The 15,957-nt window shown below is 43.3% G+C and overlaps 1 protein-coding gene across 1 annotated transcript in view; it reads right to left on the bottom strand.

The window, feature by feature from the left end:
• Positions 1-15,957, bottom strand: part of AACS (acetoacetyl-CoA synthetase) — a 143,963-nt gene that overhangs the window by 63,863 nt on the left and 64,143 nt on the right. Inside the window, exons 6-7 of the mRNA XM_082244083.1 lie at positions 10,983-11,097; positions 5,857-5,938 (exon numbers count right to left, since the gene is read on the bottom strand). Of these exons, the coding sequence (XP_082100209.1) occupies positions 5,857-5,938; positions 10,983-11,097 (197 nt within the window). The remainder of the gene's footprint in view (positions 1-5,856; positions 5,939-10,982; positions 11,098-15,957) is intronic.

Raw genomic sequence — 15,957 nt, 5'->3', positions numbered from 1 at the left:
GTTTTCCCACAAGTTGGATATGTTACCATAAAGAAACCCAGATGCAGGATAAAAGCAAAGGCCTCATCTCTGTGGTCACAAATCCTCAAAAAGATCATCAGGGATGGTATATGGACACACAAAGGACTGTGGGTATGCCCAAGGTCAGCTCAAGGGAAAGCAATTCAGGTAGCATAAAGAGCCCTTACATTCTGGAGCCACCGCCAGCTATGTCCTTCACTGCTGTTTAGTGGAAGCCAAGAGGGGTGTGTGCACACACCCAAGGGACAGCAGATATGCCAGAGATCAGCTCAAGGAGACTGCAACTCGTGTAGCATAAAGACTCCTTACAGTTTTTAGGTTTCTCCCTCCCCCTTTCTGTGCTCTGTATCCATCTCTTGCAGATCCTATACAGCAGAGTAGAATTTGGGTAGCATTTAGAAAGTACAGTAGGATGTATTAATGCAAACAAAGCAGGATTAATGTGTGTCTTTTTTATCTACCTGGAGTTCAGCTACAAGTCTTAACCCAACTCTAGAGTGGAAGTATAGGTTTAATGACCAGGCACCCACACCTGGCAATTTGCACTGCACTGTGGTCAAGCAGGGGAGAGAGAGTTATGTGTGCCTCCATACCGACTATTTCTTGTTTCTCTTATATGAATTAGGGATGTGGTTCCTTGATTACCCATCAGTCTGACATAATAACTCCAGTGGTTATACAGGGAGAAGCAGAGCATAAGAAAGGTACTGCAAGTAACCTCTCCCTGTCACAAAGCAAGCCTGTTACTTCCCACTTGATGGACAAAGTTCAATAAGTCCCCTACTTATTATTATTATTATACAGGATTTATATAGCGCCAACAGTTTGCGCAGCGGTTAACAAAATGAAGGCAGACATTACAGTTACAATACAATTTGAAACAAAAGGAATCAGAGGGCCCTGCTCGTTAGAGCTTACAATATAAAAGGGAGGGTCAATTGATACAAAAGGTAATAGCTGTGGGGGATGAGCTGATGGAGCAAGCGAAACAGTGTTATTAGTTAGTAGCCGGGTAGGCTTCTTTAAAGAGAAGGGTTTTCAGGGATCGTCTAAAGATGGACAGATTAGGGGAAGGTCGGACAGATTGGGGTAGAGAGTTCCAAAGAATGGGAGAAGCTCTGGAGAAATCCTGGAGGCGAGCATGGGAAGAGGTGACAAGGGACCTAGAGAGCAGGAGGTCTTGGAAGGACCGAAGAGAGCTTCCAGGAGCTCATTTGTAAGTCCAACTTGTTCGTAAGTCCAACAAAGAGAAAAGCTGCGACCGCTGATCAGTGTGTTCTGGCAGGGGGGTCCCCTTGTCAGAACACAAAGGCACAGTGGTGGAGATTGCTTCACCAACATTGCCTGTGTCAGTTTTTTTTTACTTTCAGCCCATCGGGTTGAACGAAAAAAAAAAAAACTGAGTGTGTACCCAACTTTACAGGATTGGACATGTGAACACATGTTGGCATCTTTGAAAGTTTGCAATTCGAACATTAATATGTAGGGGACTTACTGTACAGGGTTGCTTTAAGTGTTGTGTTCATTTTAGACATATAGACTGCTTACTAATAGCTAAGAGTCAGACAACCATTCTTCGCTGCACGATTATTCACAAAGATTAGACCACTGGACCTGCTGACAATGTAAAAAATTTAGGATAGTAAAGAGAAATCTAGTCAAGGGGAAAAAAAAAACCACGAGACTAGCACTTTTTAGAATATCAGGTTATGCATACCTGAGATTTCAAAAACTGCAATTTACCAAGGTAAGCTACCGCCAAAGAGGATTTTGTAGCTGCTGCAAGCTATGGCTGGGATGGAAAAGAGCATTATCTGACAAAACGCACATTCCAACCAAGGTAGACGATGCTGGCAAACTGGTCTCCACACATCAAATTACTAAATTCTGTATTCTGACTGGAGTCTTTTTAGTTTCTGTGTTATCTGCCAGGAAATCATGTCATTAATTTTACGCCGAGCTGAGCTGTGGGCTTTTCAATAGCCAGTGAACCATTATGCACTTGGCAGGCAGTTATCTATAACAAAATGCAATGGGCTTCGAGGAGTGCCCACTAAAACATACATGTCTGGCTGACTGTAGTGGAAAATGATAATATTTTGTCTAGTCTGCGAGGACCTGTATTATAAATGGGAAGCTGCCAGAGCGCGCCATGAAAAATTACACTCGGAGGGAAAATAATCAAACAAAAAATAAATAAAATAACACAGAAGAAAGGGAGGGTGAATGCTATAATATGAATTTCAATTTTCACTCATTATGAGAAGATAAATCTTCTCTTCCAGACGTTCAAGTGAATGCATGCCCCAGAAATTTGCATGAAAAAAAAAATGTCAATGCATTACCATAACTTAGCAGCTGCTGAGAAATCTGTTAACTGCTCACTGACCATGTGTGGCATGTACACTGTAGGGATCATTTCTGAAAGCAAAGGGATGGTTTATATGGTAATGCAAAATAATTGCTGCCATCAGCCTTAGCAACCAGTGTGGACAGCACGCTGGCTAGATGCTGGTGTCCTCCTCCCACACCTTAAAGACATCCTAGTAGGATAGATGGCTCCTGTCTATATTTGCCCGATTATATCTCTATGAGGTAAGGTCCTTAGATTATAGGCTCCTATAGGAGCCTATAATCTAAGGACCGATGTGAATGAATGGGATGTGAATGAATGGGATGTAAAGCAATTCTTAAATTGTGGGCTCTATACAAAAAGCTATGGTAAACATTCCAGATAGCTAAGGCCCAACTCCAAACAACTAAGAAATTATCCGTTGCAGTGGGGCTGTGCCTGTACTGCCAATGGTTAATTGCTTGTTTTGGTCTGGGAGACGCTCCCCACAATCCAGTGGTCTAGGGTACTGATGTCATCACAGCCCTGCATTGGACATGATGCTGAGGGACAGTCCTCCACTGGATTGTGGGGGGATGCCACCTGCCAGGGAAGTAGAGGATCAGGTAAATACAACAGTTTCTCCTCTCCCGTAAACAAAATGAGCTATTACCCTTGCAGTGTGAATGCAGCCCCACAGCAATTAATTTTTTAGTTGCTCGGAGTTGGGCTTTAAGTCAGCACTGTATAAAGACAGCTGATGGGTTGCTAGGAGTTAATATACTGCACACAAAATAAGTAAGTATAATGCTTGGAGACAGGATGATCTCGCTTATGGGTCGCACTTGTACTACACATGGTCGGACAAAATAGATGTACTACCAGAAAACGAAACAGCCCTAATTCCCCACCTTTGGGGGGGGGGGGGGGCTCAGCCTTCAGCTTCCACACAGGTGAAGAGTATATTATGAGCCTTGGCAGAGAATTATACCCAACTTCTAACTAAAATTCTATCTCACCCCTAAATGCACACACACACACACACACACACACACACACACACACCAACAAAAAAAAAAAAACACACCACAACACATACACACTCTGCCTTGCTGCTAAATGGTTTCATGAAAATGATCAGTTCCTGGTATAACAAAAGAAAAAAAAAAAAAAAAAGTCTATAAAAAGTCTATAAATATGGGGAAAAAAAACAAACACACAAAAAAAACATTTATATTCATCTAGGTGGATGCAGCATCGGTCTGATGCTGCATCAATCCCACGTTGGCCTCCGTAGTGAGAACTGAGTGATCAACCCTTTAGCGATGGGCTGTGGAGGGGTGGGAGGGGCCGGCTCAGGCTCTCAACGGATTTGTAAAGTCAGGATCATTCCAGAACCTGGACCAGCTCAGTGACGTCAGCTGACAGTGGACTTTAGCCCGCTGTCGGCTGAGAATGGCTCATAGGAGTGTAGAATGAACTGCATTCTTGTCACCTACAGGAGATGTATAGCCAAAATAACTTTGGCCCTACTTCTCCTTTAAGCCCTACATTAGGGCAAAATTAGTAAATCGGAAAAGAGCCTGTGTACAAACTACAAAGGATTTTGTGGTGGTGTGCACCATTAGAGAATGTGACGTATCCCATTGGGCTTGGGCAACCACAGATGGTACATCTACTACCACACTGGCAGCCTTGAAGCAGAGCAAAGCTTTCGCAATTTTTTTTTATTTTTTTAATGTGTAAATTGATGATATTGGGATATTACTAATTTTAGAAGGTTGTTGAGTGAGTATGGATCATTAGTTATTGGCACTCATAGCTTTACGGTGGTATATCTCAGAGAGGGGTTGATAGAGGTAAGAATTCAGCACGGCTGCACCCATTAGGATCAGATAAATATACAAGAAAGGTTACTGCTAGGGCTAATTTCAGGGGTATCGTTAGTTTAGCAGTTGAACCCAACCAAACACACACTTGCAAACATACATGGGGTTGCCTATTTAAAAATCTGGGAGGAAAATCTATTACCTATGCATGTACTGTGCATGCCTGCAATGTCCCTTTATGTGACAAAGAATGTCACAAAATGGCTTTGTACCGTAGGATAATCTGATTCATGTTCACAGTCTAATCCATCTGTCACCATTTGTTTTCCATAGACATAAAAACAGCTGACACTGTCATGTTTTCATTGATGTACGCAATATGCCACAGCCCTCTCAGGCACTAATGTTTACTCCAGAAATGGAACACGTAACGCAAAAAATGGTCGTTTATAAAAGGCAAGCCCAGCAAGGGAAACATGGTGCAGATGCGCTAATGAAGACACAACATGTTGCAATGAAGTGTCCCATATCCATTTTTAATTGAAATGGAACTGTAATGACATTAAATTTAAACCCTTTCACGTGTTCTAAACAAGTGAGACAAATGCATCCACTTTATATGGATTCCTTGCTGGCTCAGCCAAATGGCTCGCAGGATTTTAAAAATAAAATATAAAAACTGGGAGATAATTAAAAAAAAGGAACAAATAAAGCAGTAACAGCAGCAAGGAATCAGAAGTCTGTCTATATTTTTTACTTGAAAAATAAAAGCCTTGCTATGAGAAAAAAAGAATATCTTCAATTGAAGAGTAATGACCCAAAGCCATGCCTTCTGCTACAAAAGTGGTGAGGACAGGTTTCTTCAGCACAGAAAAAAAGAAAGTGCCAACTGCTCTGTGTAATGCTGGAATCACTTTGGCAGCTGGAGTCTCTACATTTTAAAGGGATCCTGTACTGGCTTGTATTACATGGTACAGGGTACAGGGTGGGTAGGGTCTGTACCCACAGGCTTTTGTTTGCTTCAAATGGGTTTTCACAATCTCATACAAGTCTACGGAATGCAGCAGGTCAAAAGGGAATTTAGCTGCAGGTCCATGAATTCTGAAAGACCTCGGAAACATTTCTGAGGTCATAACTAATCTTAAGCTCCTAGCTTGTTCCAGGTCATCCCCAGAGCCTGCACCTTTAAAATAGAAATGGTAGCTTCATTATTCAATTCTCACCTCATAATTTACTTTAAAAAGAAGCCCCTTTTTAAGGCGTTCCTTGAACGGGCCCTAAAATTGGATTTCTCTGGCCCAGTGCTTGCTCTTCCTTTTAAAACCGAGACTTCAAGCTGAAGGGTTGACTTTGTGACGCCAGTATAACCACAAAATTCAATCCCTCTCCCATGAGTATGTGCCTGGTCTTAATGCCCAGTGCCCATTTCGTTTGGATTTTCCTTTAGCGTCAATATACAGTATTTGCACAGCATTAATAAATAAAGCATTAATAAATAAAGCATTAAATAAAGCATAAATAATAAATTAATAATAAATAAGCATTAATAAATAAAGCATTAGTACCAATGCAAAAGTTTACTTTTTCCCCACAAAACTACTTTGAAATCAACAGATTTTGGGCGACAAAAAAAAAAAAAGATAAAAAGGAAATGGGGGAATATTTAAGACTAACCTGTTTGGGATCTTTGAGATGTCTACTTTCTCTTTTGCCTGGACATAAGGAATCACTACCACTTTCTTTAGATCTGGTAATCCTGAAGAAAATGGCAAAAACAGATTACATTCAAGAAGGTGGTAGAAAATACAAACTGACCACAAATACTACACAATATAAAACAAATTAATGACATTAAAAGTTGTGATGTTAATGGTAAAAGTCAGAGAATCTTTTTTTTTTTTTTTTTTTTTAAGTACAGTTTTCCATACTCACTACAGCTCAAACCTCTTACATTAAAGGCAACTTCTGTAGAGTCAAGAGTTGAGGACCCTTGGTGTACAGCAAACTATCAAACCTTATGCCCAAGAGCCTACATATATTAAAAAGGCAGCAAACTAACTTCTTATATGTTACTGAAATTATAGTGGGGTGTGCTTTCAGGGTAAAGAACACATACATACATACATACACACACACACTATATAACTAAAAGTATTGGGATGCCTGCCTTTACTCACACATGAACTTTAATGACATCCCAGTCTTATTCCATAGGGTTCAATATGGGAGTTGGCCCACCCTTTACAGCCATAACAGCTGCAGCTCTTCTGGGAAGGCTGCCCACAATGTTTAGGAATGTGTCTATGGGAATGTTTGACCATTCTTCCAGAAGTGCATTTGTTAGGTCAGGCACTGCATGTTGGAGAGGAGGCCTGGCTCGCAGTCTCTGCTCTAATTTATCTCAAAGGTGTTCTTTCGGGTTGAGGTCAGGACTTTGTGCAGGCCAGTAAAGTTCCTCCACCCCAAACTCGCTCATCCATGTCTTTATGGACTTTGTTTGCACACTGGTCATGTTGAAAAACAGGAAGGGGCCATCCCTAAACTGTTCCCACGAATTAAGGAGCATAAAAATGTCCAAAATGTCTTGGTATGCTGATGCCTTAAGATTTCCCTTCACTGGATCTAAGTGGCCAAGCCCAACCCCTGAAAACCAACCCCACACCACAATCCCCCCTCCGCCAAATGATTTGGCATAGATGACAGACTTAGATGAGTGAGTTTGGGGTGAAGGAACTTGACTGGCCTGCATAGAGTCCTGACCTCAACCCGATAAAACCCCTTTGGGAGGAATTAGAGCAGAGATTGCGAGCCTCACAAATGCACTTCTGGAAGAACGCTCAAACATTCCCATGAACACACTCCCGAACCTTGTGGACAGCCTTGAATTGAAGACCGAGCCTTGGTAGAATTGAAGCGGTTATAGCTGCAAAGGGCAGGCCAACTCAATATTGAACCCTACTGACTCAAGGCCGGTTCACACTCAAGTGATGTCAGACATCATATGTGATTCGCACCGCACTGCTGTGCATATCACATGCAATGTCTGTGCGATGCAAATTCAGCAATACAGATTGGCTGAATTCGCATTGCATTCGGACCAAAACTCGTGCAGGACCCTTTTTTTTGGTCCACACCAGAATCGGAACACACCAATGCGATCCGATTCCTGTCCAAATTGACAGTTCGCACTGTGATATGTGAGCTGATCTGGGGGTGTCATTACCTTGGTATTGACACTGCCAGCAGTTTTCATATGGCAGTGTGAACTGCCTGCGAGTTGGGTGCGATCACACCAGCCTGAACCGAGCCTTATGCCTCGTACACACGCAACAATTATCGGCCGACCGATCGTCTGACTTTTGTCCAGAGTTGTGTTTTGTTGGTTGGAATGTGCCTAGACTGCACACGAATTTTCTCCCCCGACAAAAATCTACTCCAGAAGTGATGTCATGTTCTGGTTTACTTTCCGTGTGTTTTTGCTTCTCTGAGCATGCCCAGTCTTGCTCATCAGATTTTTGTCTGCCGAAATCTGCACTGACTGACGGAAAATCGGCCGTTGTGTTGACGGCCAACAAAAATGTTATAGCCTGCACACCAGATTTTATTCGGCCGAAAAGTCGGAGTCGGTTGTCAAAAGCATCATACTAACAAGCCGAAAATCGGCCGATCGGACGTTGGCCGAAAATTTCCGGCCAAGAATCGATGCGTGTGTACGAGGCATAAAGACTGGGATGCCATTAAAGTTTGTGCGTGTAAAGGCAGGAATCCCAATACTTTTGGTAATACAGTGTGTGTGTGAATATGTGCATATATACACACTATATTATTTTTTATTTCTTTATTTTTTTTTCCCCCAAGCATTTCTTTTTAAATTTTGAGGATTATGGCTTAAAGCTAGTGAAAACCCAAAATTCAGTATCTCTGAAAACTAGAACATTGTGAAAAAGTTCAATATGGTAGCACTCTCCTTTTCATCTCTGGATAAAGTTTTTTCCGGTTGCCCTTGCCCCAAACAATCGGAAAGGGGATTCATCAGAGAAAAAGACTTTACCCTCCAGTCTTCAGCAGTCCAATCTCTGTACCTTTTGCAGAATATCAGTCGGTCCCTGATGTTTTTCCTGGAAAGAATTGGCTTCTTTGCTGCCCTTCTTGACACCAGGCTATCCTCAAAAAGTCTTTGCCTCACTATGCGGGCAGATGCTCTCACACCTGCCTACTGCCATTCCTATGCAAGCTCTGCACTGGTGGTGCCCCGATCCCGCAGCTGAATCAACTGTAGGAAACGGTCCTGGCACTTGATGGTCTTTCTTATTGTTTTTTGGGATGAAGTTCATTTTCATGGCAAAGAGGGACTTTGCAATAAGTTGCAATTCATCTGATCACTCTTCATGACATTCTGGAGTTATGCTAATTGCCATCATAAAAACTGAGGCAACAGACTTTGTCAAAATTTAGATTTGTGTCACTCTCAAAACTTTGTTACGGCTGTACAGTGTGTTTAGGGAGAAAAAAAAGAAAAAGTTAGAAAACGCAAAATGCATGAAAACTGCATGCAAAAAACGCATAAAAAACGAGGGTTCAAAAACACAAAAACGCACTTCAAAATGCGCCCGAGAAACGCATCAAGTGCAGCCGCACAGATGTGAACCTAGACTTACATGGTCTCTCAGTCTAGTTCAGTAGGTTACACAATCATGGGGAAGACTGCTGACTTAACATTTGTCCAGAAGACAGTCGTTGACACCCTCCACAGGGAGGGCAAGTAACAAAGGGCATTGCTAAAGAAGCTGGCTGTTCACAGAGTGCTGTATCCAAACATATTAATGGAACGTTGAGGAAAAAGTGCAGCCTTGAGAGGATTGTGAAGCAAAGGCCATTCAAGAATTTGGGGAAGATTCACAAGGAGCAGACTTCAACTGGTGTCAGTGCTTCAAGAACCACCACACACAGATGGATCCAGGACATGGGCTACAAAGGTCGCATTTGTTGTGTCAAGCCACTCTGTACCAGAGACAACCTCAGAAGTGCCTAACCTAGGCTAAGGAGAAAAATGATTGGACTGTTGCTCAGTGGTCCAAATGAAAGTAAATTTTGCATTTCATTTGGAAATCAAGGTCCCAGAGTCTGGAGGAAGAGTGGAGAGGCACAGAATCCAAGTTGCATGAGGTGAATGAGGTCCAGTGTAAAGTTTCAACAGTCAGTAATGATTTGGTGTTGGTCTGCTGGTGTTGGTCCACTGTGTTTTATCAAGTCCAAAGTCAGCACAGCCCTCTACCAGGAAATTTTAGAGCACTTCCCTCTGCTGACCAGCTTTATAGAGGTGCAGATTTATTTTTCCAGCAGGACTTGGCACCGGCCCACACTGCCAAAAGTACCAATACCTGGTTTAATGAACATGGCATCACTGTGTTTGATTGGCCAGCAAACTCGTCTGACCTAAATCCCATAAAGAGTCTGTGGGGTATTGTCAAGAGGAAGATGAGAGACACCAGACCCAACAATGCAGACCAGCTGAAGGCCGCTATCTAAGAAACCTGGGCTTCCATAAAACATCAGCAGTGCCACAAGCTGATCACCTCCATGCCACGCCACATTGATGCAGTAATTCATGCAAAAGGAGCCCTGACCAAGTATTGAGTGCATACTATACTGTACATGACATACTTTTCAGTAAGCCAACATTTCTGTATTAAAATTCCTTTATTGGTCTTAGGTAATATTCAAATTTTCTGAGATACTGAATTTTGAGTATACACTAGGTGTAAGCCATAATTATGAAATCAAATTAAAAGAAAGAAATGCTTGAAATATATCACTTTGTGTGTAGTGGATCTATATAATATAGAAGCTTCACTCTTTGAATTGAATACTGAATTTTTTTGAGACACACACACACACTATATTACCAAAAGTATTGGGATGCCTGCCTTTACATGCACATGAATTTAATGGCATCCCTTTGCAGCTTCAACTCTTCTGGGAAGGCTGTCCACAAGGTTTAGGAGTGTTTCAATGGGAACGTTTGACTGTTCTTCCAGAAGCGCATTTGTGAGGTCAGGCACTGATGTGGACAAGAAGGCGCGGCTCGCAGTCTCCGCTCTGATTCATCCCAAAGGTGTTCTAATGGGTTGAGGTCAGGACTCTGCAGGCCAGCCAAGTTCCTCCACCCCAAACTCGCTCAAAGTCTTTATGGACCTTGCTTTGTGCACTGGTCCAAATCATTTGGTGGAGGGGGGGGGGGATTATGGTGTGGGATTGTTTTTCAGAGGTTGAGCTTGGCCCCTTAGATCCAGTGAAGGGAACTATTAAGGTGTCATCAAACCAAGACATTTTGGACAATTTCATGCTCCCAACTTTGTGGGAACAGTTTGGGGATGGCCCCTTCCTGTTCCAACATGAGTGCGCACCAGTGCACAAAGCAAGGTCCATAAAGACATGGATGAGCGAGTTTTGGGTGGAAGACCTTGACTGACTTGCATAGAGTCCTGACCTCAACCCGATAGAACACCTTTGGGATGAATTAGAGCCGAGGCTGTGAGCAAGACCTTCTCGTCCACATCAGTGCCTAACCCCACAAATGCGCTTCTGGAAGAATGGTCAAACATTCCCGTAGACACACTCTTAAACCTTGTGGATAGCCTTCCCAGAAGAGCTGAAGCATTTATAGCTGCAAAGGGTGGGCAAACTCAATATTAAACACTACAGACTAAGACTGGGATGCCATTAAAGTTCATGTGTGTGTAAAGGAAGGTATCCCAATACTTTTGGTAATACACACACACACACAGGGAGGGCTTTACCTTTTACTACATTATGCAGCTTCTCCAAATGGGCATGCTCCTTTCCATTATAAATCACTGCTTCCACAGAGAAGATCAACTTGGGTTGAATTTGGGAAAATCTGTCCAGGACTCCCTGCATTGAAGTACAAGATTAAGACAAACAATAAATACAATACTGAACTACATACAGGTATTAATGCAAAAAATCCTTGTGTCCTAGTGTGCTTTTTTATGAAGAGAGTACAAAATGAGGTAAGGTGGCAATGGGACACCAATTAGCAAAATTGTATAATCATAAGACACACCCCTGCCACGCCCCAAAAGTGCTTTCGTTTACCACTACTATTCCTTAATATTGGCTTTTGAAATGTACAAATGCAGCAATTTTTTAGAAATTGGAAAAAAGGTTTAGCACTGGGAAACACTTTTTGAAAGATAAAAAGTGCATTATATTTACTTTTACAAAGTAAGGGACAAATGAGGAGGAAAGAGGGACAGAGGAACTTTGTTCCAAATCAGGGACAGTCCCTCGAAATCAGGGACACTTGGGAGATATGCAGAACCCCCCTCACTCTGCATCACAGTGCTGCCTTACACAGACTCATCAGAGCTCACCTCCTTATCCAGCCACGTGCTCAAGCTCTGTGCTCTCTCCCACAGTCTGATCAGCACTGCCATTGAAGTCCCCTCCTTCACCTCCCACTCTCTGCACTTCTCCCGGTGCCTCAACTACAGAGGAGGCATTGGGTACAATTGTCAGCGTGCATGGAGATAAACACTGTAAACATTAAGGAGTATACATCCACCACAATGTTGATTTGCAGTAGATCCACCAAAATTCTCTAATGGACCACTGGTTGGCAGCTGCTGCTGTAGCCAGGGGCGTAACTACAGGGGTTGCAATCGCTACCGGGCCCCATGCTCCAGGGGGCCCGGTAGCAAACCAGTGGGTGAACTTCTAGGATCTCAAAGGTCACACTTGCGACCAGGCCCTGGCATTTCACCACTGTGGGGAGGCCCCAAGATTGCAGGAAGGGGGCCCACTGCAGAACTTGTGAAAGGATCCTGATGCGGGACCATAATAAAAGGCCATGCAATGAGATTAAAGAGCCCCAGGATTAGTGGGAAGAGCCCCGGGCTTGAAGGGAAGGGCCCCGGCCAGGGGTCTGGGGGGCCCTTCATGGTTTCTTGCATCGGGGCCCTGAAGGTTCTAGTTACGCCTCTGGCTGTAGCGAATGCAAACACAGAGCCGGCGCACTGTGAAGGGGAGCATAGTGAGCTGCTGAGATAACACCTTCTTCAGTTAGGGGTCAGTGAGGGCTTGTTTTAAAGCTCCTTTAATGAATCCTTGAATGTCAATAGCCTGACCACAGATTCATTCAACGTAGTAATTTAATTTTGGTAAACGCAAGCTGTGGGTATGACTGTGCACCAAAAAGATATCCAGGTAGAAGTTTGCCAACTTAAACATAGTGCACCATGTATTATTGCACAATCCAATCCATTTGTGCCCCCTCTGTCTGGGAGCTGGAATACCTGTAAATGTCAGCCCCATGCTGCTCTCAGTTTACTAACATCACTAGCATTGGAGATCAATGGAATTGAAAGTTATAGCCCTGTACCCAGCAAGAGGTCAAACAGTCCTGCAGTGGGCCTCATCGGTTCACGCTCAGCTCTTGCTCTAGGTGATGGCTGGTACTATGCACTGTTGCCTGATGAGGAGTTTATGTATAAATCTCCATTAGTAATTGTAAATAGATGGATGTAAATATAAATGTACAAGATATTGAGTTTTGATATTAAACACATAGGCGATATGTGATTGTAGGTTTTTAAGTTGTGAAATACAGTCTGACCAGCAGTAGTAATCAATTTAACAAATCTGTTTGAAATGCATGCCTGAGCTACCAGGGGGGGGGGGGGGGGCGCCTGTTATTTACACTTAAACACATAAAAGGATAAGTCTGTTTAAAGTGCAAGCTTTTGCTACTGGGGAGGTGCCTGCTATTTAACATACTAATATGCAAAATAGCACCACCCCGTTATTAATTTCCTGTTAGCCAGACATCCCGGGTCCAAGGCAATAGTGATAATAGGCCATGTCATGTCCTTCCTTAATTCGGCCTGCATTTCAAAGACACCCTCATTAAGATATGCAATGAAGATGGGCCATCTGTTGAGGACTTGCCCAGGATATGACATCGCATATCTAAAATTTCAATTCCAGAGGAAATCAATATAATTAAATTCTCCCTCCAACAAGAGAGGAGGGGTTAGCAAGGGGCTGAGTTATGCTAATCTAGGAGAGGAGGAAGTTGTCCAATCCTGAACGAGATATGCCCAGAGGGAGGAACAGGGCAGGATAGCTGCACCAATCAGAATAGGCCTATACAAGTCTATGGGATAGAGGTGTATATTAATCCAAGGTGAGCAGAGAAGAGTTAGGAGCCATTGTCCTGAGAAGGGGACCCCATATCATCTTAAAGCACTGGTAAATATCCAGACACCTCCTAGCACTTAAATGTATACATGCTTGTATTATTTGTTATCTGTCTTGCGGTGCATGTCATAATATTTTGAATCTCATGGTCTATATGTGTGCAGTTAAACTATGAATATTTTCCATTTTTGTATGTACTAGAGATATAATTGTTGTATCATAAAAATCATAGATTACGGGTAACAGCACTCTTCTGGCTTCTGCATATCAAAACTAATGGAAGATTTCAATGGGGGAATGGAGCACTGAGGAGAAGAGATTAATGGAGGAACTTGATGACAGTAAATCTACATAGCAGATTATCAAAAGCTTTGTATAATATTGCTGTACCCAGTCCCTGAAAGTCCTCTTTAATGCTCAAGAAAAAAATAAAACAAGGATACTACATTGAAAAACATGAGAAAACCTTCTATAGTATATCAACCAACTATGTCATATTAAAAAAAATCTCATAGTTCCCATTTCCTAGCAAGATGCATTACCCTCAATAAAACTTTTCCACAGATGGAGCCATTATTGCATTCTGTGCCAGAGTCATTCATGGCTATGCGATGACTATTCTATTCTACAGACAAAAATAGGATCACATCATCCAGCTGCTGCAATAGTGTTCTCCTACAAATATGCCATCACTCAGACGTCTTTCTCCAAGCAAACTATAGCAATTCTTTCCTTCTAAAATACAATCCTAGCATGGGTCATGCTCAGATATTTAAGCAATTATAGAGCTTATCACAACCCTGTGTTGATTTTAATATACAGAGCTTTGCGCAAGTATCCGCCGCCACTTTGGCCTGTGCACATTTGTTTTAAGTCAGAAGCTTAAATCAAAACAGGCATAATTGGTATTTTTACTATTTAACTCGTAAAACATAATTGACAATTTGAAAATGCAAAATTTATATTATGATACCAAACTTAATCAAAAACAAAGACATCTGTTGGTTGCAAAAAAATAAATAAAAAAATAAATGGTCTTGGTAGAACCAGCTTTGGCTGCAATCCTTTGGGTAAGTCTCTTCCACCTTTGCACTTCGGGATAGCACATTTTTCATGTCGGCCTAGAGCTCTCAGTTGGGTTGATGGGAATGATCACAGGTACTTGGTGTGGAAACTGCAATATTAGTTAAATGCCACATTGGTTCACTCAAACACAGTACCATATGGCAGGGCTCGACAAACCCCAGACGCCAGGTCGCATTGGCGACTAGATTTAGTGGCCTGGCGCCTGGGTTACACTGCCGGAGGGGTCTTGTCCCCAGACATCCCAGGTCTCCTGCGAGGTGCGGGCGTATCCCGCATGCGGGCTGCGGCTCCCTGACACCTGCGCCCGCATGCGGGGGGCTCCTGCACCTCGCAGGAGACTTGGGATGTCTGGCAACAGAACGGTGTCCGTCAGCTGTGACAGAATGGAACCGATGCTTCCTGTGTAGTTCTCGCTCCGTCCTGTCTATCATAGGCGGAGTGATATCAAATGCACTCCGCCTGTGACAGGAGAGATACAGGAAGCATCGGCTCTGCATGCTTCCTACTGAGCCGCTCCGTGATCTCCACCAGCATTTTACGCCAGCAGTACCCACAAGGAGTACCAGCCAGCAGTACCCACAGTAGTGCTCCGTGATCTCCACCAGCATTTTCCGCCAGCAGTACCCACAAGGAGTACCAGCCAGCAGTACCCACAGCAGTGCCCGCCAGCAGTACCCACAGTAGTGCCCACCTGAAGTACCCACCAGGAGTACCTACAGCAGTACCTGCCAGGAGTACCAGCCAGTAGTACCCACAGCAGTAACCACCAGTAGTACCAGCCAGCAGTACCGTCAAGCAGTACCCACCAGCAGTTACTCACATGTGCTAGGGGTGCAACTAGCCCCAACACATAATTGTAAATAACCCAGCATGTGCTGTGTTTCTGACTCCTACCACCATGACCACTTCAAATCACCGACGTGGACATGGTGGTTGAAGTGTTCCTTTAATATTTCTCAGAAGAAGTAAACAAAGTACACACGAGTCGAATCCTGGGTAACATTAGCCAGTTCATTAAAAACTGGCTGCTATTGGGTCTGTGTGTATGGCAGTCAGTCCGACAGAAGCTGGCCATTCGGCATGCGCAAAAAAAAAAAAAAAAAAAAACTGGTTCCTAACTTTTTTAGCTGTCCCCTAGATTTCAAGCAAATTTGTCAAGCCCTGCCATATGGTATATCATAAACTGTTGTCATTCGGGTGCTGTAAGGGTTATTGGGTGGGTTGTGGACACTTAGGCCCCTTTCACACAGGCGGACCGTTCAGATCCGCCTGTCCGTTTTTTTGGCGGATCTGAATGGTCCCCCCATGCATTCCTATGGGGCATCGGATGTCAGCGGAGACATGTCCGCTGACATCCGACCCGATCCGATCCGTCAAATCTGGACGGATGGAAACCCTATTTTCCATCCGTACAGCGGATCGGATGGGATCGGGTGAGAACGGACTGACGGTCTGTTGACATCCGAT

Source organism: Pelophylax lessonae (genome assembly GCF_965119305.1).
Source record: "Pelophylax lessonae genome assembly, chromosome: 1".
NCBI lineage: Eukaryota > Metazoa > Chordata > Amphibia > Anura > Ranidae > Pelophylax > Pelophylax lessonae.
The sequence above is the reverse complement of the archived record's forward strand: the minus strand, read 5'-3'. Positions and strand labels throughout refer to the sequence as shown.